The sequence below is a fragment of the Ovis canadensis genome, chromosome 5, assembly GCF_042477335.2.
Source record: "Ovis canadensis isolate MfBH-ARS-UI-01 breed Bighorn chromosome 5, ARS-UI_OviCan_v2, whole genome shotgun sequence".
Classification (NCBI taxonomy): Eukaryota; Metazoa; Chordata; class Mammalia; order Artiodactyla; family Bovidae; genus Ovis; species Ovis canadensis.
The window spans coordinates 52,026,414-52,054,159 of NC_091249.1; the positions used below are offsets into that span (position 1 = coordinate 52,026,414).

General features: G+C 54.1%; 1 protein-coding gene across 1 annotated transcript in view; it reads right to left on the reverse strand.

The window, feature by feature from the left end:
- Positions 1 to 690: 690 nt before the first annotated feature.
- Positions 691 to 27,746, reverse strand: part of COL23A1 (collagen type XXIII alpha 1 chain) — a 387,317-nt gene continuing 360,261 nt past the window's right edge. Inside the window, exons 6-27 of the mRNA XM_069591878.1 lie at positions 26,754 to 26,780; positions 25,305 to 25,331; positions 23,928 to 23,954; positions 19,757 to 19,873; positions 18,728 to 18,763; positions 18,344 to 18,370; positions 16,647 to 16,700; positions 15,636 to 15,680; positions 14,163 to 14,240; positions 11,811 to 11,864; positions 11,158 to 11,202; positions 10,249 to 10,338; positions 9,418 to 9,480; positions 9,068 to 9,124; positions 8,775 to 8,801; positions 7,777 to 7,839; positions 7,640 to 7,693; positions 7,452 to 7,478; positions 4,604 to 4,657; positions 4,252 to 4,338; positions 2,277 to 2,315; positions 691 to 1,836 (exon numbers count right to left, since the gene is read on the reverse strand). Coding sequence (XP_069447979.1) covers positions 1,834 to 1,836; positions 2,277 to 2,315; positions 4,252 to 4,338; positions 4,604 to 4,657; positions 7,452 to 7,478; positions 7,640 to 7,693; positions 7,777 to 7,839; positions 8,775 to 8,801; positions 9,068 to 9,124; positions 9,418 to 9,480; positions 10,249 to 10,338; positions 11,158 to 11,202; positions 11,811 to 11,864; positions 14,163 to 14,240; positions 15,636 to 15,680; positions 16,647 to 16,700; positions 18,344 to 18,370; positions 18,728 to 18,763; positions 19,757 to 19,873; positions 23,928 to 23,954; positions 25,305 to 25,331; positions 26,754 to 26,780 — 1,101 coding nt within the window. The 3' untranslated portion in view covers positions 691 to 1,833. The remainder of the gene's footprint in view (positions 1,837 to 2,276; positions 2,316 to 4,251; positions 4,339 to 4,603; positions 4,658 to 7,451; positions 7,479 to 7,639; positions 7,694 to 7,776; positions 7,840 to 8,774; positions 8,802 to 9,067; positions 9,125 to 9,417; positions 9,481 to 10,248; positions 10,339 to 11,157; positions 11,203 to 11,810; positions 11,865 to 14,162; positions 14,241 to 15,635; positions 15,681 to 16,646; positions 16,701 to 18,343; positions 18,371 to 18,727; positions 18,764 to 19,756; positions 19,874 to 23,927; positions 23,955 to 25,304; positions 25,332 to 26,753; positions 26,781 to 27,746) is intronic.

The following is a 27,746-nucleotide window of genomic DNA, read 5'->3' on the forward strand; positions in this document are numbered from 1 at the left end:
AATTAGGGTGAACCTCTGATTCTGGCAGGAAGTAATACCGTATGACTCTTGGTTGTAAAAGGTGACACAGATTCCTTCTGGCCCACCTGGGACATCCTGGGAATCCAACAGCCTTACGGTGAGGAAGCCCTGACCACACAGAGAGGTGTGCTGGCCACCAGAGGCCGGCCAGCATCAACTGCCGGATGTGGGAAAGCTTGAGTGACAGCCGCTGAATTGAGCCCATTACTCCCAGAACTATAAGACAGAAATAGAAAGGATCTTTTTTTTCTTTTTTTTTTGGTTTGCTCGTTTGTTTTTGGCCATGCCACGTGACTTACGGGATCTTAGATCCCCAACCAGGAATTGAACCCAGGCCCTGGCAGTGAGTGTCAAGTCCTCACCACTGGACCACCAGGGAATTCCCAAGGATCATTGTTTTAAGGCAACAGATTTTGGGGTGATTTGTTATGCAGTAGTCATGGCTCATCAGATCAGAGAACACACAGGGGCTCAGTGACATGGGTGACTGGACAGAGGGCTCAGCTTGTATGTTAGCTGGGCTAGGCCTTGAGCCTGTGTTTTCCTAACTCCGAACCCCATCTTTGCCTTGAGCCTGAAATACTTATTCTGGTTTCTGGAGGTGGCTCTGGCCCAGGGAGAGTTCTCTTATCCCTCCCCACACAGCAATGACCAAGCTGAAACCTCACCTAGGGATAGCCCTTGGGGCAGTCTGCAAGGACAGACATACCCAGACACACATTTGTGATTTATTACACACAGCAATATCCATCTACACAGAGGGGGAGGCAAGTAGTTGGTCTGGAGCCGGTGGCTGGGGCCCCTTGTCAGAGGAGGGGAACCTCTTCTCAGAGCATCATTGGCTGAGGGCACAGGCCACCTACTCAGACAGGCGTGGAAGCAGCCCTGAGGCTCTTTTCATTTACATAGCTCACTCAGAGGACTCATTTTTGGCAGGCTGACCAGAGTTCCCCTGGGTGGGAAGACTTGGGGTCATTGAGGCCCAAACTCTGAGCTGGCAGTCCATCTTCTCAGGCTGGCAGTCCCATCACATCCCTCATGTGGTGGGTGTGGTGAAAAACAGGAAACAGCAGACTTTCCAGCCTGGGACCTCTGTGTTCTAGGATCAGAGGGCTCCCTGGTGCTAGGTCCACGTGGTAGTGATCACAGAGCCTGGCCTTTACTCCTGGCCAGAGGACACGTGTTCTCATAGCAGGCAGGCTGGTTCCTGAGGCCTACAGCACTCGATGGGAGCTCAGCCCACTTAGGTTGCTTCCCACAGCTCCAGCTATGAGTTCTGGGTAGAAGTCCTGTCCTGCCCTGGTGAACCCAGGGCCCAAGGGGGCCCCGAGTGGTGGGCAGCTGGCTGTGGCTGAGTGCAGAGGCCAGAGGGGCCAAGATCAGTTGTGTTTGCTATTCATGCCACGAGCCTTTGTGGATGGCATGGCCCCGGGGCTCCAGAGCTTCAGAGGGCAAGCTCTTGCAGGGCAGCGGAACAGCCAGAGTCTCTGCTCTCAGGTGACCGAAAGCTCAACCTGGCCTCTCTGCAGCCTCTCCTGAGCCAGGCAATTTACTTTCATCTTCTTCCTGGGAAAGCCAAGCCCTGAGGGAGCCCTGCAAGTACACAGTGTCCCCAGCGGGCCTGTCCGCTTTCCTGCCAGCTTCACACACTGATTGTCCTGGGGCTGGGCTGGGCATGCTCTCATATGTTAAAAGGCCACAAGTATTGGTGTTGCATCCCGTGAAAAAAGATCAATATATTACTGTTTTGTTTTTACAAAAGTTAAAAATGTCCACAAGGATCTATACAGGTTGTGAACTGCGTGCTCAGGATCACTAGAAAAGGAGGGAAAGATTGAAAGTGAGGAGGGAACTAGGGGGCACCAGAAGCCCTGCCTCTGATCTGGGTATCCCTGTCCTGCTTATTTCCTTGGGAAGAAGTATGGCCCCCCGATCCTCGCATCCCAACCTCCTGAATTCCACCCCCTCTTGGGGTCGGGGAGGGACAGTATGAACAAAGTCTCAGGGGCTGATGGCTTTGCCCTGGCTGGGCCAGGGCTTGAGTGAGCCCTGTATGACCAAGAGGGTGGTTTGCTCACAACCAGGATCACAGCCCTGGGTCTTGGGCCACACGATGGGAGAGTCAAATCTAGGGTCATTTGGGGAGACCCGGCTGTTCCATCACGATGTAGGGAGCAGCAGGCACTCAGCCCCAGGGTTCCCTTGGCTCCCCGACTCCTCCTAGCCTGCCCTGGAGACCCTTCCCTGAAAGTTACCTTATGCCAGCAGCCAGGCACAGGCAGTCCATCGGGGCCCTGGAAAGGAAGAAGGTTTCAGTGACAAGGAGGCAGGGCTGGTCAGCAGCTCCCTGTGCTCCGCACACTCCTGCCCCAGAGGAGCTAGCTGCAGCCCAGGGAGCTGCCACCTGAGGCCACTGGACCCCACTGAGGCAGGGCCTGAATGCCTGCCCTGTCCACCTGGGTAGTCAGGTCATAGGACATGACAGCCCCCCTCCGTGCTTGTTCTAAGCATGCCCCCATGGGCTTTGCTGGGACATGAGTAGCTGTGGGTGGAACCAGGACACCACGGAGTATAGAGCATCGTGCTAGACATCCCCAGGCCAGGAGCAGGCCTGGCCCTGGTCCCACTGAGCACCTGTGTGTCTTTCTGTCTGGCAGCTGTGATGGTGGTTCTGGTAGCTCACCCTGTGGTCCTGAGAGCTTTCAGACATGTGTCCAAGAATATTTGAAGGACAGTCCAGGAAATGGGATTCCCTTTTGGCCTGTCCTGGTTCCTGTGTTTGGATCTGAGTAGCAGACAGGATGGGCTGAGGTCAGGGTGGACACTGGGCCAGCGTGGGGAGGTGTGTGTGTGTGTGTGTGTGTGTGTGTGGGGAGGTTGGAGTGGGGATAGTCTGGAGCCATCAGACACAAGCAGGGAGGTGAGTTTCCTCAGTGGCCTGAAAGTGGGGAGCTAGTGATGGACCAAGGCTGACCCGTCAGTCAGCCTAGCGTCCCTGGTGGACGCCACAGGGGACAACACTTCACTCTGTTCTGAAGCACACAGGCAGACCATGGACATGGGGGAGCATGCCCCCCACCCCAGCACGCTCATGCACCCTTGGGGGCTGAGGCTGGGACCCAAGGGGAAGTGGGGAGGAGGGACAGAATGGAAAGGAAGGCAGGGCAGGGCAGTGGGCACAGGCAGCGCAGAATGCTCAGCACAGCAGAGCACACAGCACACAGCAGGCCAGGCTGCATACCGCAGGGCAGGGTCCACCGGCCCTGGCCAGGCCCCTGGAACCTGGCGCCCCTCGCCTGCCTCTGCATCTAAGATTCTCCTGTTTCAGAGACAAAGGCTTAATGACTTGGAGGGAAGTCTTGACCCAGGGCCTTGGGTTTGGGGCTGGGCCACCCTGTCTCCCTGCTGACCCTGGTCCTTGCCTCCCCCCTGCTCTTCCTGTTTTTTCCCATTGCCTTCTCCAAGCCATCTGGAGGTAGAGATTAGAACCTGTTGCATGGATAAGGAGACTAAGGAACAGAGGGCTAAATGATCCATTTGAGGTCAGAAGATTGGACTTTGGGGATCCCTGGCCCTGCCCCTCTGGAAGGGGATACACAATATGGCTTCTCCCACACGACAACCCCAGCAGAGATGGGGGGATGTGAGTAACTGCTGAGTTTCAGTATGGAAACTCAGTTGTTTTTCCTGTCTTTTCTGAGTTCCACTGGAAGAGTTTGACATGTAAACCTTCCCTGCCTTCTAGAAGGAGAGGACCGAACTTTGGTTATTTCAGGTATCAGGTCTGGTGGGCCACAAGAAGCTGTGGTAAAAAAGCAGGAAAGGAGAAAGGCTGTGAGGGGAAAGGGCTTTGGGACACGCGGAGGAGATGCAAGGGGTGAATGTGCAGCTACCCAGACCAGCAAAAGCCTCCTCTGGGACAGGACAGACCCTCAGAGAGGAAAGGGTGGGTCCATCTCCCTTTAGGTCCAAGGAAGCTGAGTAAAGAGGAACAGTGATCTGGCAGACTCCATCCCTGACCAGGCTTCCATCTTCTAGACGGAGTGGGTCCCTGGGCCAGGGAGGGGTTACGACCAGGGTGAGAGGAGCCTTCGTGATGGTAGCGATTAGAGGGCAGCCCAGCAGTGTGGACACCCCAGGGCAGGGCACACAGGGCCTCTGGGACTTGCAACTGAGCTCCGAGGACTGCAAAGACCTGGGTTGGGGCTCCCATGTCTCACCAACACGTACCACAGGACACGGCTGGTCCAGGCCTGGGGGTCCCGGCTCGCCCTTCTGGCCTTTCATTCCTTTCCGACCCGGGACACCGCGATCCCCCTGGGCAAGAAGGAAGATGGGGTGTGATGGTGGCTGCCAGGCCCAGGGCACCTCCAATGTCCCTCAGAGAGATGGGCCTGGGACCGGCAGCCCCCTGCCCTGCTGCCCACAGACCAGCCTCTGCAGCCTTCCTTCCCCCACCTACCCCGCCTTCTCTCTGCTTGCTTCCTGCCTCCATGTCCTTTCCTCTCCACCTGCTCCCTCCTTCTCTTTGCTTGCCTCCCTCCTCTCCTCCTGTCCCTCACTTTCTCTCCACCTTTCCCACCTTCTCTCCACGCTCGCTCCGGTCTCCTTTTTCTCCTCGAGGTCCAGGGAAACCCTGTGAAAAAGATTAAAGGTTAAACCTGACGAAGTTTGAGGTGTGCTCTGGTTATCTCTTCATCTCTCTACCTCTCCCACCCACCTCTGCCCGTTCCCTCCGCACATATCCATGTTACAAGCTGGACCATCCCTGGCTCCTAGGGGACACAGATGCTGGGTATGAGGATGATGCAGAGAAAAGCCTGCATTCAGGACACCGGCACGGCTTCCTCCAAAGTAGAATACGACTGCTGTTTCTGGGTGGAAGCCTTCAGGCAGAACTGCTAGCAAAGAGCTTTGTCTTATGTCAAGTCAGGTGCAGCAGACACTGGCCCAGGCTTGGTTGGGGGATGAGACACAGGAAACCCATGGAGGTTTATATCACCATCTTCAGCAGACCAAGAATGGTGCTCTCTGTTCTCTGCACTTGGCTGAAACTCGTATGCACCCACCTACCCATCCATCCATTTGTTCATCTGCCCATCTTCCCAGTCAACATTTCTAAGCATCCACTAGGAATTGGGCTTTGGGCTGAATGCTGAGGGCAGAAAGCCAGATTTGGTGAATTCCCTCTTAGGTGGCACTAGTGGTAAAGAACCTCTTGCTAATGCAAGAGACATAAGAGACATGGGTTCGATCCCTGGATTGGGAAGATCCCCTGGAGAAGGGCATGGCAACCTATTCCAGTATTCTTGCCTAGAGAATCCCATGGACAGAGGAGCCTGGTGGGCTATAGTCCCTGGGGTTGCAAATAGTCAGACACAACTGAAGTGACTTAGCAAGCACACTCTTATATTTATTATGCCGTTTATTTTCTGTATCTTCTGATGTATTGATATCATCAAAATCTTCCTGGCTGGGGAGAGGCTGCCTCTCCTAGAGGTAGCCAACCCTTAGATATAGCAAAGAGCTAGGCAGGGAGCATGCCTTTCAGATGTAAACCAACCAATCCTGGAACAACCTCCTCTATCTAACTCACACACCAAGTCAATATTTTCCCTGCCCCAAATCATCCCAGGGCCAGGTAGCAAGCAACCAGAGACCATCCTTAGAGCCCAAAGCCTGCCAGGATTATTCAAACTGGCCAGTCCTAAACTGTTGACCCTGCTCTGCCTTGCTTTCCCCAGAGAAATGCCAGTAAAATCCCTGCCCTAGGTTTCTCCCCGACTCCTTCCTGCCTGCCAACCAAACCTGCTGCGTCTCCATGTGGTCCCATGTGGGTCATGCCCTTTCCTTGAGAGCTGTAAGTAATACGCTCTTCTTTCAAAGGCACTTGACCTGTGTTGTCACTAAGTCACTTCCATGAGTTAGAACCCCACAGGTACAAAGCTACAGAGTCTAACATGACAGGCAGTGGGGTGCAAAAGATGATGATCAATACTCATAGTGATAGAGATCTGAACCAGACAGCACGGGTACCAGGAAGAGGGGCTCTTCTGTCCAGGTGTGAGGTCAGGAAATGCTTCCAGGCAGACTCCCCATTTCAGCTGGGCCCGTTGGAGTGGGTTGACTTTTTACTTTGGCCTCACCATATGGCATGTGAGATCTTAGTTCCCTGACCAGGGATCAGGATCAAACCTCTGCCCCCTGACTGAAGTATGCAGCCTTAACCACTGGACCAAAGTGGCCACAATATTGGGGGCATAGAGTCCCTTTTGCTCCACCACCACTACCTCTCTGGGTCCACAGCCTGAGCTGGATTCAGCAGTGTCTTCTTCTCCTGGAACATCAATGGAACCCTCCAGTCAGAAACTCAGCCTAGAGTTCTTCCTCTTCCTGTCTGTAGGGTGACACTTTCTCCCTAAAGTTTAGGGTAGGCATCAGAGTCCTTGCAGCCCTACCTGCATCTGGTCACCATTTCCCTTGCAATAGCCATCTGATTTTCCTGGGAGCCACTCTCCCTTCTCACAATTCACCAACTCCACCCCCAGCTCCAGGATGGAGCATTATGAACAGGTCTGGCCAGTTAGGAACTGCATTCTTATGGCCGAGTGACATTTCAGCATTGGCCCAGCTGGGGCCGATGAGAGTCGATGAGACTTTTCCCCAAAGAGTAGAGAGTGAGGCAAACGCCTTTCTCCAGGATTTGGACTTAGAGGGATGCAAGTTTGGAGTTCTTGGCTCCATCTCATCACTGTGTGGAAACTGGAATGATTCAAGAGGAAGAAGAGACAAGAGAGGGTGACAGGTTGGGTTGTGTTGACATACTTGAGCCCTGGATCTATGTGTCACACATATGGATTTTTCAGTTATGAGTCAGTTTAAACCAGTTTAACTTGTGTTTCCCATCTCTTGCAACCAAAAGATACCTGATCCAATCAATGGATTAATACTTCTCCTCTCCTTCCTGCAGTACTGTCATAGCTGAAGCCTTATTATCTCTCACCAGGATATTGCAACATGCTCCTCATTGCTCTTCCTACCTCCCTACTCCAATGGATCCACTCTCCATCCTCAATCATCCTCCATCCGTCATCTGTCCAGCTATCATCCATCCATCCAGCATCCATCATTCGCTTATATCCATCACTCATTTACATGCCATCCACCCGTCCTTCCTGTACCCATCCCTCCACCCACCCATCCTCCATACTCTATCCATCATCCACCATCCACTCAACTGCCCATCTATCATCAAGAAAGCACCTACTCTTGGCTATGTGTTGGATTTGCACTGTGGACAGAGGTGGAACCAGCCAGTTGTGGTCCTAGCCATGGGGAATGGGGACACATCCAGGCCATCCAGAGGGCAGCATGAGGGCAAAAGTTACAAATGGGAGAGAGCCAGCCACAGTGGACGGTGAGCTACTTACATCTAGTCCTGGCTCCCCGGGTCTGCCCTGAGAAGAGACAAAGAGGAGATGTGAGGAGGCTGAGAAGGAGGCGTTGGGAACACAATTCAGAACCTGGACTCTGGCCCCAGAGACCAGTGAAGCTCAGGGGTTGAGCCCCCAGGACTGAGTGATACCATAGTTGGGGGACATTAAAGGAAGGTGGTTACCTTTTCTCCTTTGGTTCCTGGCAGCCCAATAAGGCCTGGTGGGCCAGCTGGCCCCTGGATGGAAAAGGAATGATCAAGAGTCATGACAATTACAGAAATTAGTCCCTCTAAGGACGAACAAGGCTCATGACACTCACAGGCAGGCCGCTGGGTCCTCTCTCACCCGGGGAGCCCTTCTCTCCCTTTGCTCCATCCAAGCCCTGGAAGCAAAGGGGAGGTACCAGTTAAGGGGGTCAGACAGATGGCAGAACAGGAAAGCCTGGGGCCTGACCGGGAACCGAGGTATGCGGGGCAGAGGGACAGACTCCAGGCTCTGACAGGCCCAGCCCTGACTTCCTTCTTGTGCAAATATCAGAATGTAGGTGTGCATGTTTTATCTTTTCTTACACATGGGCTTTTCCAGTAATCCTGGAAGGTGGGTTATAGTCACACCCATTTCACAGATGAGGAAACAGAGGTACAGAGAGGGGTAGGGACAGGCCCACTTGCACAGCCAGGAAGTGGCAGGGCTGAGCAGCCACTGGGTTTCTGAGTCCCTGTCTTGGACCTCATCCCTGACAGCAGCTGCTTATCCTAAACATGATCTGGGGAGGCCTTGGAATAAAACAGAACCAGAAGCCGCACATCTGCTCAAGCTACATGGTCGGCCCCACACAGCTCTGGATTCCAAGGCTCTGAGGCCCCGCTTGGCCCCTGAGCTGGGGATGCGGAGATGTGGTCTCCCCCAGGGTAAACGAGGGAGATGCAGTGAGGCCAGCTGGCCTCCCTGGGTGAGGGGACACGGGCAGACCACACTCAGTTTTAATTGGAGAACAGAGGACACGATGTTATGTAATATACACCAAAGCCAGGACTTTGTATCCAGGTTGTGGGCAGTTGAGAGACAGATGTGTGCTTGAGGGGTGAAGAGGGTAGGGGGCAAGGAACGGAGAGGCTGATTGTGGGCCCGGGAGCACCAGCTCTGAGGACACTGGCAGGGGCTTGGGAATGGCCAGGCCGTGGGAAGACGCAGGGCTGGTCCAGGGCCGAGTGTGGGGCCCTCACTTTGCCTACAAGCAAGAATTTGGGGAACCAACCAGGCTGTGAGCCTACAGTAAGTAGGGGCCGGGGTTCCCATCCATGCTTCAGAACTCACCTTGGGACCCTGCATCCCCTGAAGGCCCTGGAGAAGGAGGAGAAAGCCCCAGATTAGGAAGGCCACAAGGCTGGGTCCAGACCTCCCAGCCAGGCCCTCTTGCAGCGGCCGCAAAGGCTTCCAGGCCACTCCCTGGCCCTGTGGCTCTGAACTCTGTGGCCTCCCAAGCCCAGACCTGGGCTCTGCTCGGCTTGCCTGATGTGTCTCCTCCCCGCTGGGCTACCCTGTTGTCCTCTGGGCCTAAGCCCACCACCCTCTCCACATCCCAGCTGCTTCAAGCCAAACTTTCTTACCATGGGGCCTGGGGGACCAGGAGGGCCTGGGGGCCCTGGTTCTGCTATGATCTGGGCCTAGGAAGGGTCAGAGGTGGATTAGTTGCCCATTGCCCCACCACTGTTCACTTACCCACACCTGAGCTCATCGGACATTGGAGGGGCACTCCCTGGGTGCTGGGTACTGTGCTCCACACTGCCCCCAAGAGGCACTGCTGGGTGGGAAGCCCAGTGCTGGCCTTTGGGTTCAAAGATGGGTCTGAGGCTCCCCCTCCCCCACTGCCCTGAGCTTGGTCAGGCCAGGTGGCCCTGTGTCCCAAAGCTCAGGGCCCCAGCCAGCCCCCAGCAGAGACCGTCAGTAGTGCCCTTACCAGGCTCTCCTGTAGCTTGTCAGATGCCGACTCTCCCTTCTCTCCCTTGGGGCCGTTGGCACCCTGCGGGACAGGATGGCCCTGAGCCCTTTCCGTCTATCACCAAAATTGCCACCCACGGGGCTCAGCACCTCCCCTTCCTTCCTCCGTCAAGCGGTGCAACTTCAGTAGCTTTCCCTAAATCAGTGGGTATTCAGAGAGCATCTTAACAGCAGTATAAGTTGTTTCCTGTGGGGCAGCCAGGGGCTCTAGGAGCAAAGATCTGGGGTTCAAATCCTGGCACCAGCTCTCTAGCCACATGAACCTCGTGGATGGACAATGGATGTGACGTGGTGGCAGCTCTTCGCATCTGGCTACGCATGACAGAAGCAATGGTAAAAGCGACGATGACAGGGGGTCCCTATTCTCAGCCCTGCCCGTGTGTCCCTTTGTGGGAGGGGCAGGTTATCACTCCCATTTTAGAGCTGAGGAAACTGAGGCCCAGGGAGGTTAGGTCACGTGTGCTGGGTTCCAGAGTCAGTGAGATGGAGCAGGATGCAAACAGGCTATCAGAGCTCCCCATCTAGTCATCTGCCATTAGGCGGGGCCTCCTTATTTTACCTTAAGGAGGCCTCTTGATGTAAGTGGTAGGTCTGTCTGTCGGGGAGGAAGTGGGGGCTCAGAGTCAGGGCATCCCAGCGCTTCCCTACAAAGGCCCAGTGGGCTGGGGCTGAGACTGGGCTGAGACTAGGACCGCAGAGTCCCAGCCCCTGGCAGCCACCGTGGGGGGCCCACATTTACCTTGGGACCCTCACATGGGCAAGTAGCAGGGGGGCTTACCCAGCCACCTACCGGGAGGCCTGACAAGCCCATCTCTCCTGCTTCCCCTTTGGGTCCTGTTGGTCCGGCTTCTCCTGGGTCTCCTTTCTGTCCTTTGGGACCCTGAAAACCACAGAACAAGATACAGTAGGCACTTTCGCCCCTCCATGCAGAGCTTATTCTAAGCCAGGCCAGACCCTCCCTTCTTCCTTGTGGGTCCTCTGCTCCAGACCAAGTGATGCATGAAGAGAGCGGCCTGGCTGGCAACACAGAAGGGGCAGTCCCCGCCTGTCTTACTGCAAGCAGAGCTGCAGGGTGGGGCAGGGGGCAGGGCAAGTGGGAATGAGTAGCTACTGAGGGGGTACATATGGGGTCAGGGCCAACCTGGTGCTCACATCTCAGGAGCCAATGGTGAGAGCCCCCAACCCCATATACAACCAACCATCCCTCGGTCACCCAACCAGCTGCTGCAGTCCTTCATTCAGCTGATTGTATACCGTCCACTCTGTGTCGCACTAGGGACCCAGTGCCAAAGGCACAGCCACGAGCATTAAGTGACACCCATGGACACTGTTGTGTCCACGCAGGATCATACACATGCGTGTATACTTACACTAACACTAATAACGACAGCGAGATGACTTTGCTATTACATGCTAGGCACTACTCTCGAGTGTGTTCCACGTGCCGTTATTTAACCCTCAGCCTTTCACTGTTTTCAGGAACTGAGGGACTGAGGAACTGAGGCTGCCAGAAAGCGAGTAGCTTGCCTGACGCCTATGGGCAGAACCGGGATTTGTACATAGGCTCCAGAGCAAATGTTCTGTTTTCTAGAACTGTATGTACGCGTGCAGACACACACACACACACACACACACACACACACTCAGCCTGACACAGCATCAGGCATAGCATCACCAAGGAAATGAAAAGCCTAGGGACCTTCTCTCCATCGATTCCAGGAGCACCAGGCAATCCGAGTTCACCCTGGAAGGGAATAGACAGCAAGGTGGGGGTTACGGTGCCCCGGCCCCTGGCAGGGATTTGCGGCCAGGCTGCCCCCTCTGACCAGCACGCTGGCCCTGGGTTGGGTCCCTGAGGTTGGACCATCGGGAAGAAGCTCACTGCGTGCCTAGCACAGTGCCAGGCACAAGCCACCCCTCCTCCATTTCCTCAGCCCCTGTGGACAGCTGCGGCCGTGGCTGTGGTAGGTGGAAGCTGAGGGTCCACAGAGCCCAGGGATGATGGCTGGGACCAGATCCTGCCTGATTTTAAAGTCTTGGGATCCTTCTCCTGAGCCAAGTGAGCAGGTGTGAACGATATACACAGGCCATAGAAACGGCTCTGTAATCTACAGGACTTTGTAACATCACGAGGGGCCCATTTATGGATTATATGTGTGAATGAGGCATTGCAGGGAGAAGCCAGGGCCAGGAAGAAGGCACCCCGCTTGGTTACGAAGGAGCAGCGCCACTTCCTCTGAGCCCTAGAGGCCAGGCCAAGGTGCTGGGAGAGAAGCAGAGGCAGAGAGGAGACCCTGGAGGCGGCCCTGGAGACAGAGACCCGGGGGACCACACGGTTACGTCTGTACTGACCTTGGCTCCGGGGATCCCTGGTGGCCCTGGGGGCCCCTGTGGCCCAGGAGGACCCTGTGTGTGAAAGTCAAGGGGTCAGTGTTTAGGTGGGGCCTCCCCATCACTGCCCACCCATCTCTCTATCTTGAGGCTGTAGACCACCTAGTCAGGTCAGGCCTGTGTCTTGGGGGAGGCCTGGCAGATGGCACCAGGTATCGGGTAAGACAGCACAGTGTCTATCCCTCTGCCCTCACGATACGTTTCATCACAACACACTTCTGCTCAATCCCATGACAGCTCTGCACTGCCTCTGGAAGCAAATGTAAAACCAACCCCCGCTGGCACTCAAAGCCAGCCCCAAACCGTTTCCCCGGCAGAGGCCCAGCACTGTGCTCTCTGCCTCTCCTGCGACCTCTGGTGCTGTCCGCTGCTCCTGGGCATCCCTTGGTTTCATGGGGAGGGGACAGTATATTGACTCCTGAGCTCCCGTCCCTGCCCAGGCTTCCCTCAGGCCACCTGCCCCCCACCCCGGCTCAGGCCCCTTCACAAAGGCTGCTGTCACTCAGCCCCCAGTCCAGCAAGCCCCAGGCAGGCCTCTTCCCTTCACCTCCTCTCACCTAGCTGCCCCCTCCTTTTTAAAAATTGAGGCATAGTTGATATACAATATTATCTATGACATACAATATTATATAATATTATAATCACTAGAATATAGTGCTTCAAATCCCTGTCCAAGGTTATACCCATTCATAGTTATTGTAAAATATTGGTTATATTCCCTGTGTTGTTCAGTATATCCTCGTAGCTTATTTTATACGTAACAGCTTGTATCTCTTCACCCCTTCCCCCATCATCCCTTCCCCCTTCCCTCTCCCCACTGGTCATCACTAGTTTGTTCTCCATATCTGTGCATCTGCTTTTTTTTGTTTGTTTGTTATGTTCACTAGTTTGTTGTATTTTTTTAGATTTCACATATAAGTGATATCATATTGTATTTGTCTTTGTCTGATTTATTTCACTTAGCACAATACTCTCCAAATCCATCCATACTGCTGCAAATGGCATTTTAATGGCTGAGCAGTATTCCACTGTGTGTGTGTGTGTGTGTATGTGTGTGTGTGTGTGTGTGTGTGTGTGTGTGTGTATACACATCTTTATCCATTCATCTGTTGATGGACACTAAGGTTGCTTCCGTATCTTGCAACTTGCCCCTTCCTGTCGGTGCCTCCATTGAGATGCCCTGGTCTTACTCCTTCCTCCATTCCAGCCACCCTCCTCCAGATTCAGGCCCAGCACCTGCTTCTCTGGTGGCCTGTCTGCCTCCAGTGACCCCACCTTCCTCACCATTCCCCAGCTAGCCTGCCCCTCAGTATGTGTTTTTCGACTTTACCCCTCTGTGTCTGCCCAACGAATCCAGTCATCGTCCCCGCCTGGCATCCACAATCCACCTCCCCCCTTCTCTGCACCCACAGGGCTTCTCCTTGCAGCTTTGCAACCATGCACGGGCATAGCCCTGGGCCATGCCATGCCACACCACGCCACACAGGCCTGGGGTGGGAACCGTTATCATCAGCTCGTGCTTCCCTGAGGCCTGTGGGAGACAACTGAAATCGAAGCTCAGGTGGGATTCAGTGCTGACAGCCAGTCTTTGCGGACCACCTCTCCCCACCCCAGCTCCTCTCCTGGTACCTCTGAGCAGCTGGCCCCCAACCCTTCTCTCCAGCTGGTGATGGGTCCTGGGCTTGCCCGGCACTGGGACAGGGCTGAGGCTGCACAACTCCCGAGTCTCCTGGAGCAGGCCTTGCCACACTCTTCTTTCTCGCCCAGTGGTTATTAGGAGATCCAGCCTCTGGTTCCTAGAAAGGCCCCGAGAGGCCCTGCCTCTTGCTTGTGAATGCTGAGCTGCCCTTTTTTGCCTCAGCCTCTAGTTCCTAGAAAGGCCCCGAGAAGGCCCTGCCTCTTGCTTCTGAGTGCTGAGCTGCCCTTTTTTTGCCTCAGCCTCTAGTTCCTAGAAAGGCCCCGAGAGGCCCTGCCTCTTGCTTCTGAGTGCTGAGCTGCCCTTTTTTTGCCTCAGCCTCTAGTTCCTAGAAAGGCCCCGAGAGGCCCTGCCTCTTGCTTCTGAATGCTGAGCTGCCCTTTTTGCCTCAGCCTCTGAGGAGCTCAGGGCCACATGGGCGCATTTACAGTGGCTCTCTCAGCATCGTGTGGGACTCCACACAGTACTGATTTCCATATTAGGTACCTGGTGAAGTTACCTAATATGTGTTAAGTCTCTGTGTTAAGCTACCCCCTGGTCCCTTGTGTAAACAAGGGCGCAAAGTGAGTGGATATTCCCTCAGGAAAGGAACGCCAGGGGTCCACCAGGAACGCTACCTTAAGGGCATCCAAGATTCTGCCATCGTAGTCAATTACCACTGTGTCTCCTTGTTCACCCTTGAGGCCTGGGGGACCCTGAGGCAGGAAGAAGAGGAAGAATTTCAGGGAAGAGCATGGTGGGCATTCGTTTCACCCCGAGAACCTAGTAACAGGGGCTGTACACAGGCCTGTGAACTGCGGGCCAGCTCTCTCAGCTGGACCCTGGGGGGCCCCCAGCATGGTATCTTCTGGAATTCTCTCAGGAACTGGCACCCTGGCTCACTGAGTGAGCATTCTGGGGGCCAGGCAGGGGCGGTTACACTAGGGAGAGGGGAGGCCTGGGGCCAAGTGAGGAAAACACCTCCACGAGGTCTGGAGGTGGCTGTGATTCGCCTTCACTGAGGCTCGTCCTTGAGAGAAAATGGAGAGCCTGACTTTGATGCGAAGTTCTTCAGATTTTTAAATGTTGGCAAACAAAAACACCCAAACCCTCCAAAATACTGTGCAGGCCAACTACAGACCTGCCAGCTGGAGGCTGCCCTCGTACCTCAGTTTCTTAACCCCGGGGGGAGGCTGCACCCAGCAGGCGCTGACACTCCCATTCACTCCTGGTTCTGAGTCCACACCCACCCACGCACATGTCCACACGGATGTGTCTGCACACGCACTTGTCGACACAGGCACAGACGTGTGCTCTGCTGCTGGCCTCACCTTTCCCCTCGGAACCTCCCCCCACCTCTCGACTTTTCTCTGCTAGAGCAGCAGGGAGTGTGAGCACTTTGGTCAGGCTTGCAGCTGGCTGCACCGGAGGAGAGACCCGGCCAGGGCCTCGTTTGCCAGCTGTCCCCATAGTCATGGCCTTTATGGAACTGGAAGGTGTCCACTGAACTGCCACGCTCAGTGTTTAATCCAGTTCCCCGGCCATTCGCACCACCCGGCTGCCCGCTTAGACCTCTGTCTTCGAGGAGGGAGGCAGTCTGTGGGAGCATGGGGGAGGATGTGATTGCTTGAGATCACAGGGCCAAGAATAAGGTGTGCTGATAGGGGCTCATCACAAAAGATCTGGGACCAGTTGTGGTGTGCTCCAGCGACAGGGGTGAAGTATGAAGTGGGGCTGGGGGAAAGGCAAGGCATACATCATGTAGGATAACGCCATCCGTGACGTATTGAAGTCTATGTTGAATGTGCCAAGGAAAAGAGTTTAGGAGGGCAGACTCTTGCCTGGGGAGGAGGAGAAGAGGGAGGAGGATGGGACTCTCCTTTTCACATCCATAATTAAACATTTTACCCAAAGCATGTATTAAGAATTAAAAAGCAAAAAAAAAAAACAACAAACAAACCCCAACCCACTAATGAAATATTAGTATTAAAAAAAAGACTCCAAGTTCTTGGAGCCCCACTGCTCCTCTGGGATATCTGGGGGACAGGAGCTTCAGAAGGAATGAGGTCCCTGAATCTCACTGGTGTGGCTGGGGTGGGGGAACTGCTTACCCGCTGCCCCGTGGCTCCATCAGTGCCTGGGTGGCCGGGCTCCCCCTGTGGAGACACATAGCTGCAGCTAGATGTGTATGGCTGAAGCCAAAATTCCCCCGCCCTCTCCAGTGCCCTCTTCCCCAAAGAGCACAGGGCCGAATGGATGTGACTGGCATCTCCCAAGTTGAGGGAGGAACTGTGGGACCTTCCTCTGACCCCTTGTTGTGTAGACAAGATGGACCACTGAGGCCCAGGGGCCCAAGGCTACACGGTGAAGGCCCTGTCGCTACTTGAGACCACCTGCCACCTGACTCCAGGCCAGCCTCTGCCAAGGCCCAGACCCTTGGGCCAGGGACCAGCTTAAAAGGGTAGGGTAGAGGTGAAACCAGCCCCCCCCCCCACCCCCAAACAGGATGGGCCTTCAGGAACCAGCAGCTCACATGATGTCACCTTGGGCCCCAGGGCTCTGTCTGTGCCATTCTCTACCTGCGGCCCCTTTGCTCCCTGACTGGCCCTGCAACAGAGGTGTCTGCTGTGGAGCTTCCAGGCTCTGCGGGCTTCCAGAGGAGGTCCTGAGCCTGAGCCCACCCTGGGGTGGGTGTGGTGAGTTCAGTACAGCCCCCAGGACTCAGGCCCCAGGCCCCCTTCTGGCTTGGTCTTAATCCATGGTTGGAGAAGCTCGGGGGCTTAGTCAGGTTAGAGGAAGCCTGGCCAGGATTTGGTTGTGTCTTAAGGGGATAGGGGCCAAGGAGCACAGCCGGTTCCTGGCTTGGGGGAAGGGCAGGGTGGGGCCACCTGAGATGGGAGCCAGAGGACTTGAGGGTGTAAGGGGAGCCCAGTGGCCTGGGGGATTTGCCAGGCCTGTTGGTGAGTGCGACCCTGGCCTTCCTGCTGGCCTCCCTCTGGCCTGCCCTGGTAATCAGCCCACGTGCCTGCGATGTAAAAGGGTTGGGTAGGCGCTTCACCAGGCAGGTGGGAACTGGGGAGATGGGAGGCAGGGGGAACACTGGAGGAGGGCTGGGTACCTACCTTGGGCCCTGGGGGTCCAGAGAGCCCTGGTTGGCCTGGTATCCCGTCATCCCCCTGAAGAAAGAACAGTGGAGGCTGCAGCCTTCAGACTTGGACACGTTGGCTGGGTCCTCTGGCAGTCAGCTGGCCATCCCCTCTCTGTGCTTCCTAGCACGCCAGTCCACTCCTGATAGCAGCACTGATCACACTGGGTCAGGGCAGTGCTCCCTTCCCTCCTTGTCTCTCTTGGGCAGGGGTGGGGTAAGACCCACTTCCATCCCCTGCCCCCACTAGCCCAGAACACAGCTCAGTAGGTGTGTGCAAAAGGACTGGATTGGCTGAAGGAGAGGTAATTCATTCCCTCTGTGAACAAACATCTCTGAGCACCCTCTATAGGCCAGGCAGACAAGATCCCTGCTCAGTGGGTCAGAGGAGACCAAGGGCCAGGAAATATCCAGAAAAATTCACAGCCTCATGCTGGGTAGTGGATGTGCCCGGATGAGAATATAAAGGAATGGTGGGATAGAGAGGGACTCAGGGAGAGTGTGTGCTTCAGTAGGTAGCTGGGGATGGCCCTTTGGAGGAGGGCACAGCTTTGCTGAGACCAGTACGAGGAGGAGGCCCGGCCATGGGAAACAATGGGGGAAGATGAATCTGGGTCAGTGGTTCCCAAACTGGAGGGCACGTTAGCACCACTGGGGGTTGCTTGAACAGAGCATGCCCACCTCTACTGTCTCTGACTCAGTGCCTTTGGGCCCCAAACACGAGGGTCTAACGAGACCCAATGATGCTGATAATACTGCTGGTCCAGAGATCACACTTTGAGAACCAATTTGACGTGGGAACAAATGATCTGCCTGAGTAATTCTGTGTTTGGTGTATTTCTCTAAGAATGGGTGAATGAATGAATGAATGAATGAATGTGATCCTGGCTTCTGAGACAGGTAAGAGCAGCCACTCACAGCGAGGACTTGGATTTGGTCCCGCTGTGCCCAGCCCCTGCTTTTATCCCCAGCCACCTCCCATATCCCTGCCAAGAAGGCCCTCCACAGCCACCCCCATCTTGTCCCCAGAAACACTGGGCTTACCCTGGTCAGAGCCACCTGGACACCAGCCTCCTCCTCCTCTGGTAGAAGTGGCTCTGATGACCTCCACCCAGCATAGCCCATAGACCCTGAGCTCCTCAGAGAGATTCGCGTGGGTGATGGGGCTGATAGTCCTGGACTCCAGTCTGACCCTGATCTGGTCCTTCCCAAGCTGAGTGATCCTGGGCAAGTCACTGCTCATGGGGGCTATGATGCCCCCCGTCTCAGAAGGAAGTTGCGAGATTAGAGGGAATGCATTGGAGGCCCTCAGCTCCCAGAAGATGCTCACTAAAGATAGCTCCTTCCCCCCACTTTCTCTCCTGCCCAGTTCAGGGGCCCTGGTTCCTGCAGGGAGGACCATAGCCTGCCTTCCACCCTGGCAGGTGCTGCTTAAGGAAGAAAAGAGAGCTGACAAGCTAACGGGTTTCATTATTCAATCCTCACAGCCTGCTGTGAAGGTAAGGCAGGAAACGTCTATCATGATCTCCTTTGACAGAGGAGTAAACTGAGGCCCAGAGAGGAGGTGAAGTCTAACCCTGCTGCTTTGGCTTCAGTGGGGGAGGAGGAGGAAAAAGGGGTGGGGTGAAGGAGCCTTCTATGTCCAGGCCTGAGACAGGAGTGAGAGGCACTCACCTTGGGCCCTGGGGGTCCACTTGGGCCCTGGAACAAGAGAAGAAGGCGTGTTAGACATCATCCCAGAGGCTGCACCTGGGCTGTCTTCCTTAACATCCTTGTTTTATAAAGGGTGACATCAAGTCCCAGAGGGTGGCAGGGCTGTCTCTGGAACCCAGCTGAGCCACGTGTTCGTATCTTGGACAGAAATCTGTATTAGATCCCAAGCCATGATGAGTGGACTGCAGGCTCTCTCCCAGGGGTGTGGGGTTGTGAGAATGTTGCCCAGGTATGCACACTGGGCTGCACTCCCAGCCCCGCTGTGGGTGTGCAGGGGAGAGGAGCTTCCGGGACTCGAACCACGGCCCTGCCTGCCCAGGCCTCTGAAATGCCCTGGATACTGACCGTTGCACCATTTTGTCCAGCTTCTCCCTTGGGACCCTGAGGAGGCATAAGAGAAGAGCACTGAGGCGGGGTGGGGGGGCGGTGTCACAGTTGCCTGACCCTGTATCTCCTGCCAGACCCTGGGCTGGGGCTGCATGTACGTCCTCTCATGCAAGTACATTTTTGTCCTCACCAAACCTCTGGAAAGTGGGTGTCACTGTCCTCACTTCACAGATGAGAAAGCTGAGGCTCAGGGAGTTATGTGCTCAGCACGACAGGGAATCGGTGAGCCAGTTGAGCAGTTGCCCTGATAGGGGACCCTGGAGGCAGTGTAGGGGGCATGCCAGCTCTGCACTAGAGGAAGCACAGTCCAACCTGAGCCCCTGGGGGAGGACAGGGGGCGGTGCAATGAGGTCTGACCCCGCTGTTTGGGTTAGGACTAAGGGGGCACAACAGTGGCCTCATACTAGGGAGAAAGAGAGAGATGGAGAGAAAAGAGACAGAGAGAGGGAGAAGAGGCTGGTAGAGAGCTGCAGAGACAGGGTCTCAGGGTCAGGACTGGGACTGAGATTATAACCAAGGTGAGAATCTATGTGGTTAGAGAGTGGGGTGAAGAGCTGGGTCAGAGTCTGTAGCTGTGAGTGGGGTTTGGATAACAGTCTGAACTGGGGGTGTGGATTTGGATTTGGAAATGAATTTGGGGTCAGATTTGGGTTTGATTCCTGGGTCGGGAAGATCTCTCGGAGAAGGAAATGGCAACCCGCTCCAGTACTCTTGCTGGGAAATCCCATGGACAGAGGAGCCTGGCGGGCTACAGTCCATGGGGTCAGAAAGAATCTGACATGACTGAGTGACTAACACTTTCTCTTTCACTTGGAATCAAGGCCTATGTTGGGGTCAAGGACCTGGTTTGTGTTAGATTAAGGTGTGATTGGAATAGGAGTCTGGGTTGGGGCTGGGGATAGGATAGGGTGGGGGTTGGTTCTGGGATCAGGGTTGGGAGGTTTGGTAATCACGTCCCGCGTGGTCCAGCTCCACGTCCTCTCTTACCACTGGGCCTGGTGCTCCCTTGGGGCCATCTTTCCCAGTGTCGCCAGGAGGGCCCCGGGCCCCAGGGGGTCCTGGGGGCCCTGGAGGCCCAGCAGCTCCATCTTGCCCTGGATCTCCCTGAAAGAGATGGGGCCCAGCATGACTCCGAGGGTGGGTGGAGGGAGTTCTGGGCTCCAGAGAGTGAGAGAGAGAGAGGCCTCCTCAGAGGGGCGGCCAGATGTCTTCGCCTTCCCAGCGTGCGGCCGGCTTGGAGGAAAGGGGCTTGTTATTCGGCCTCTTGCTACTTCTTGGTATACAAAGGGACAGGACAAGTCCCTTGGTATATAAAGGGACATGACCTACACCTCTGCATGAGGGGCCAGTAGGATCTCGTACCCTCCCCCGTATGCATCATTATTCCATCTCAGTGCCTGAAGCCCAGCTACGGAGTTTAGGTGAGAGATGAGACATATTAAGTGTGGGACAAAGCACACGTGCCCAAACAGCCCCCTTCCTTTTGGAAGGGAGGGGACTGTTTGCCTCCTGAAAGACCTTCCTGGTCACTCAGCTCTGGCTTTATTAAGTGCTAGAGGCACACTCTCGGGCATTGGTCCCAGAGAAACACTGAAAATATTGAAAATTAGAAACATGTCCACACAAAAACCCATACGTGAACGTTCACAGCAGCTTTATTCACAATAGCTCCTCATGAGAAACAATCCAGATGTCCCTCAGTGGTGAATGGCTAACCAACTGGGGTGCGTCCATATCTCAGAACACTGCTCAGCAATGAATAAAAAGAAACAGAACACTGACTCATGCAACAGCCTGGATGCGTCTCAAGAGATTTATGCGGAGCGAAAAAAGCCAGTCTCAAGATGGCTACTAGATGGCTGAGCTACACGAGGTTCTCGGAATGCAAATTTGTGGAGATGGAGCACCGATCAGCGGCTGCCAGGGGTTAGGGATGGGGGCTGGAAGGGAGATAACTACAGCTATAGAGCAGGAGGGCTTTTTGTGTGGTGGTTGCACAAATCTCAAGAGTGATAAGATTGCATGGAAACACACAGATGCGCAAATAAGTAAAATGGGTGAAACTGGAATAAGGTTGGTGTGTTATATCAATGTCAGCTTCCTGGTTGTGGTTGTACTATAGCGATGTAAGATGTCACCATTGAGAGAAACTGGATGATGGGTACATGAGGTATTATTTATTACAACTGCATGTGAATCTATAATTATCTTAAAAAAACCAAAAAGCGACAAAGGGCCACACCGTCTCTCTCTTGCAGCACCCAGTCTCTGACTCTTGGCTGTGTTAGTAACGGGTTAGACCTCAGGCAGCCAGAGCCCTCACCTTGCGGCATGTCCCCACAAGGGGGAGAGACTGCAGAGCCCCTGGCACTTCCTGCTGCTCTCGGGGGTGCCTGCCCAGTACTGGCTTAGGGCACAGTCAGGGGGCATCCCTGGCTCACAGTGCCAGCAACTCCCAACCCACCTGTTGCCAAGAAAGGAAGAAGGCTTTTATAGATTGGGCCCCTGCTGCATGCCCAGCGCTGAGGGGTGAGGTTGTCTCACCCGACCCTGTGACCTCCTGGCCAGGGCACTGCTACTTTTTTAACAGATGAAGAAGCCAGGGGTTAGAGAGTGTGACAATTTACCCAGGGTTACAGGGTAAGGAAAGGTAGGGTCTCTTCTGGCTACTGAGGCAAGAGTCTCCTTTAGACAGTTTTTTTTTCATCTGTGGACCCCACGCCATGAGAAAACTTGCCTCTCTAGACCATGGCACATATGACGTAGCTCACTTGTCTTCCCAATTAAAACAGTAACTGAAGTTCTCAATGTCCACCACACAGATCTTCTGACCAGTCTGACTTAGCCAGGGTCCTGACCAAGAGAATAGAACTCCAGCCAAAAGACAGTGGCTCAGAGTGGCCGTGGTGGTGGGTGATTCCTGTCTCATTTCACTGTGTGTTAGGAATCAGCTGCTAAACAATTCAAAGGCTCAGGGTGGGCACCACTGATATGGACTCTCCTTATCAAGGCAGAAAATGAATGTCGACACTCGCGCGTGTTCTAGAGGGTGTTTAACTTCTCCTGAGTTACTTGGAATCAGGCTGGACACCCTTCTCCCCCCAGGATCGGATGGCTGAGGTCTCCCCCTAGGAACGCGGGATGAGTCGAGGGGAGCGTGCACACCAGCAGCCCAGACTCGGCCAGTCTACCTTGAGGATGCGGCGACTGTACACGTGATGGTCTCTACTTATAAAGTCCGGATTGAGCCTCGGGAAAACCATCTAGTCAGCAAATAGGTGTTTGATGAGAAAGGCAGGAGGGTGATTTGGAAACCGCTAGGCTATTTCTGGAGGCAAAACCACTTAACCCAGCCTGGAGAGAGGAAGGGCATTGGAAGTGACGGACCACAGTGAGAGGATAACAGGGAGGAGGCCAGGGGTCTCCAAATGGAGGAAACAGGGTCCAAGTGTCAGACATTTTTTTTCTTTCTCTTAAGCATCAGGAGGAAACAAACAAGTGCCAAATTCTTTTCCTTCTCTACACAAATTTAAAAAGAGGTTTCTCTTAAAATTTTGTGTTGCCATGATGACACCCGGCTCCACTTGAACTTAACTTTTCTCAAACCTTGAGCTAACCAAGGTGTTTTTCTTATGGAAATGTTTGTCTTCAGCTATGTTAATGAACTATGTATTTACCCTAGACTCTGTCTTTCTTCAGGTTGGTTCTGCTTAAGACTCAGAACCGATAAGGGCTCAACAAACCTGTGTGTTTCACTCATACATTGTTCTCCTAATCTATGTTAATGAAACGATATATTTACTTGGAAACCTGCCTTTCTTCCAGATTCATGTCAATCGTTTTATGGTCTGGGATGACTCACCTGGTGCCAATGTTATCTCAAAAGATATGTTGTGGGTGAGGGGCCTGGTGCCACTCTGAGTTTTGAGACACCTCCTTTCTCTAATCAACAGCTCACTGATAGGTATATAACATACTGCTAGACGCTAGCAGAGGGGCACTCTTTCTGCCTCCTTCTGATGTCTATGTCAGAAGCTTTCTCTATCAATTTTATAGTTTAATAAAACTTTATTACGCAAAAGCTCTGAGTGATCAAGCCTCGTCACTGGCCCCCGATTGAATTCTTCTCCTCCAGAGGCCAAGAATCCCTGTGTCTTTCGTGGTTCATCAACAATCTTTTAACACTCTCCAAAGAGGGCGGCTATGCTTGATCCCATCCCTCGGGTTCTTCTGCAAAGGGACCTCACCCTCCCTAAGAGCTGGAGTCCATTTCTTCACCCTCTTGACTTGGGTGGGTCCTGTGACTTCTGTGACCAACAGAATGCTGTGGACATGGCGCTGTGTCCCTTCTGGAGGTGGTTCTTAACTGGCCTCCTGCCTCTTGGAATGCTACTCTTGGGATGGCCCTTCTCCCACCAGGCTGGGAGAGGCCTGAGCTACACAGAGATCCATGAGCGGGCATCTCTGGCTGAGCTCCCCACCAATAGCCACACGAATTGCCAAGACATGCTTTGTGGAGCCCACCCAGCAGGAGTCCCCACTCTGCTTCAGACTCTGTTGAGGAGACCTCTGGTTTGGCAGGAGGCACGCACGGCTGGGTACCTGGGCCCAGGGGGCATGGAGGGCTAGAGGAGACTCCGACCTACTGTTCCCACTCAGCTGGGTACCCACTTTCCTGATTGCCATGAACCTTCATTTCAGGGGCTTGGGATATAGGATGTCAAGAGAAACTGAGTCTCAGAGGAGGAGGTGACTCACTCCACGTCACTCGGCTGGTAAGTGGCAAAATTGAACTCTGGGCTCAGGGCATCTAGCTCCAACCACAGCCTTCCCTCTTCCTGGGTGCCAGCTGCTCTCAGGAAGACCAGTCTCTAGTCCGGGCCCGGTGCCAGTCCCACTTTCTGCCTATCTATGGTGATAAGGGTGACCAGGATGTCTGCTTGTCTGTGCAGAGAATGGAAGCTTTGGCCAAATCAAGGAGCTTGGAGCTTCTACCCGATGGCTGCTTAAGTAAAAACAGGCAGCAAGATGGACCACGAGTGGGGAGGGGGCTGTCACTCACTTCTTTCTGTGATAAGCATAGGGACCCAGAAGAAATACTTATTATGACATAAAACAAACCATGTAGAGTCAGGGGAGGGTCTTGCTCGGTTCTTACCTGGGGGCCAAAGTCTCCTGGTGCACCCTAGAAACAAAAAACAGGATGACCTATCACCACCACTTCTATTACTTCTTCACATGTGTGGAGCATTTGCCCTGTGCTCAGTGCTTCATACACATGGTCTCACTCCAATCCTAACAAAAATAACATACAGACTCCACCTTATCTCCATATCCAAGGAGGAAACTGAGCCACAGAGGTCACACAGCTAGCAGATCCAGGGCTTGGAGTGAGGCGGTCTGCTATCTATTGCCAGCCTCCAGACACAGCGAAGTAGAACCCTCGAGCTTCCGAATAATGATGGATGGTAACTGATTCACTGCTTGAAGTCACCAAGCTTTGGAGCAGTGTGCTATGTAGCAGTAGATGCCAAGACAACAATTTTTCTCTGGTTTCAAGAGAGAGGTCTCCCTGCCTTCATCATTTCTACGACTCAGCGGCATTAGCCAGAGCTGGCATGAAGGCAACCACTCCACCTGCCAACTGGTGCTTATTCTTTGTTCATCTACAAAGAACACTTATTCCGTTACCATGCACAGTCTTCCCCATGAGAAGTTGGTTTTAATTTACAGATGGAGTAAGTGAGGCCCACAGAGCTGGGCAACTTACCAAAGATGACACGGTTGGAGTGGAGCTGGAATGCACATCTGAGGCTCCAAACACCAGATCCTGCGCCTTGCTCAGCCCTGATGGTGGACGGGAACCCTGGCTATTCTGACCTACACGGGGTACGTGGTAATGGGGGTTGTGGGTGGCGCCGAACTGCCTGGCCCTGTCCTGCTTAAGAAGTGTCTGTCGGTTCTATCACACCCAGGGCTGTTCTGGCCCCTGACTCCACTGTGGGACACACAGGTCTCCCCTCTCTCCTGCTCCCCTCCAAGGCACCGGAGTCCCAGCCCTCCAGGAGTCTGACTATGACATTTAGTGCCCAAATGCCAGGGGAGTCCTTCTCACAAAGGGCTGCAAATATCCTGGGGGTAGCTCTCTACCATTTGTTTTCCTGGGAGGTGTTCTCCCCACAAAGAATGCCATCAACAGTGTCGATTCCCCAGGCTTTTCTGGTAACTTCCTCTTTTCAGGATTGATAATTTTGGAAACCTGTCATTTTGGATAGACTGTGCTTTGAGATTTGTTACACTCTGGTGCCAGAAGAATTCAGATCCAATCCTCCAGGTACTTTAACTTGTCACACGTAAGCCTCGTAACCATTTTAGGAGGTAGGCACCACTAACCCCACTTCACAGATGAAGAAACTGAGGCTCCAGGAGAGGATGTGACTTGCCCAAGGTCACACCCTGGGACTGGAGTTTGAAGGCAGGTTTCTGGCCTCCTTTTTCAGCCTGCCATATCCGGACAGCCTCCAGCATCACTTACCTTTTCCCCTTTGGGGCCTGGAAGTCCCTGGAGAAGGAAGATAGAGAAAGAACATGGGTGAGTGAGAGGACTAGGCTGACCCCCTTCTGGTTTCCCTGAGGCCTGTGAGGCTGAGCAGAGCTGTGGGTGGCTGAGTGAAAAGAACTGTGAGCCTATCAGCCTTTAGCTGCCTGTGCTGGCCCCAAGGAAGCTCTGCATCTCAGTCCTCACCATGAGGAAGACAGGGCACTGGGGCAGTCACTGGCATCCTCTCTGAACAGGGGCAAGTGTGCTAGTCACTCCCCTTAGAGAACAGAGCTCTCCCCGCTCAGCCCTCGCTGTGCCCAGACACCAGTGAGGAGTCACTGACTCCTGGGCCTGGGGGTGTGAGAAGGTGGAGGAGGCTCCTGGCAGGCCATGGTGGTTGCCGTCACCCTCTGGCTGCAGGGAAATGTGTCTTTTTCAGTCTTGCCAAGTTATTAATACCAGGACTTCTAGGGAAGCGGGTCAGGTCACATACAAGGCACAGACTGTGGGGCTCAGAGACCCTGGGGTGGGGGCTAAGCTGTGGGGGGGCCAGTTTGGTGTTCACACTCTTGGTCAGGGGCCTCGATCACTGGGATGGATCACTTCATCCCAAATCGTGTTCTCTTCAGCTAGTATTGAATTTGCTCATTCACTCTTTGAACAACTCATCCGTTTAGGTACTGGGTTCTTTCCTCCCATCCTTTAATAATGCACCCAGCCTCAGTCAGCTCTCCAATCATCTGCTAGTCCGTTCGCTTTTCACTCAATTGTCTGCCCAACCGTCATGCATTTATACATCCACAAACTCATCTCCTCTTGCTTGTATCCAACTGTCTGTACAGTGTTTGATTCATTACCTCACTTGACTGTCCTTCCATCTACCCTCTCATCCATCCACTCATCCGTCCATCTGTCCATCTATCTAACTATCCATCTGTCCTTCCTTTCTTCCATCCATATCCAATTAATTTAATTATGCTATCTGTGTGCATCTTATTTATTCTGCTAAGGACGCCCATGGACCACCTCTGATCCAGGTGTTGAAAACTCTTAAGCGTGGTGTCCACCATCCAACTCCTGAGACTGTATGAGGGGATGCTATGTGCTGAGGGCCTGCTGGGAGGGCAGGTGTTTTGAGGGCTGACCAAATTCCAGGGACAGTGTTGTTCACAGTTTTTTGCATCCCCAGCATCCCTGTGGGGAGAGTTAATATGACTGTTTGACAGAAAAAGAAGGCTCATGGTTGGGAGGTGAAAAGGCCTCCCCAAGGCTGCACAGCCAGTAGCGGGTGGGGCTGGATTTGAAGTCAGCTCTGACAGTCAGATAGCTCTCTCCATGGTGAACCACATTCTCAGTGGCTCCTCCCTCTGGAGCCCATGGTCATTCCCAACCCCAGGGGCAGCCCCAGCCCAGGACACCTACAACTGCCCTGTTATCACTTACAGGCTTTCCATCCAGACCCAGTGGCCCCTGGAAAACGAGAAAGAGAGACAGAGAGAGCACAGAGGTTATATCTCTTCTGTGTTTTCTGACCCAGAGGCCCTGAGTGACAAGAGGCCAGAGCCTGCCCGGAGTTCATGGTCTTGGGTACATTTCACATGGACTCAGGCTGGGGCATCCCTGTGTTGCTTGTTGCCCAGAATCCTCTCCTCCAAAAACAGAGCCCATTTCTCCTTCAAAGCCACCTGCCTCCATCACCCCACAGGATTTGGACATGTGACCACATTCCTTCCGCCAGGCTGAGTGGTTCAGGAATGAGTGTCATGCCCGAGGCTCTGAATGGTGGAGCTTTAGCTTTGTGGTGTCTGCCGATGGCCAGTGACCACCGCACAGAAGCCTCCGCCATCTCCCTCTCACCTGTCTACACACCTGACAAAACCTTGCTGAGCTCCACCTCCTTGTGGGGGAACAGATCCAATGGGGGTGCCATGGACTGGGTCTGCCTGGTCTTGACCAACCCTTGCCCGCTGGGCCCAGCTATAAACAGTCAGTTTCCCTGGCTTGGTCTCCAGGCTGCCCTGGCAGACAGTCATCCACCAGCTCCCCAGATGCTGTGACAAGGCTACCCCTTGGTGCCCTTGCTCAAGTCCCTCACTCCAGGAAGGAAACCAGGGCAGTTCTTAAAACTGGTCCCCTAAGTGCTTCCGGCCACTCGCTTTACATTCAAGTCAAGGGTCTGGATGTCAGGGCAATGGCCTGGGGGCAGCTGGGATCCCAGGAGAAGGGGGAATGGGGTCATTTCAAGGGCTCAGGCCCTGGAGTCTCCTGGTGAGGTGCAATTTCAGTCCCCACCATCTGCAGCTCAGCCGGAGCTGCACGAGCTGGTCTGTTCTCCGGCCAGCTCCTGGCCATCTTGACCTGGATCCGTATGAAAGGGCTCTTCTCTTCAGCAGTCCACTAAGAGTGGGCCTTGCCCCCATCTACCTAACATGGGCT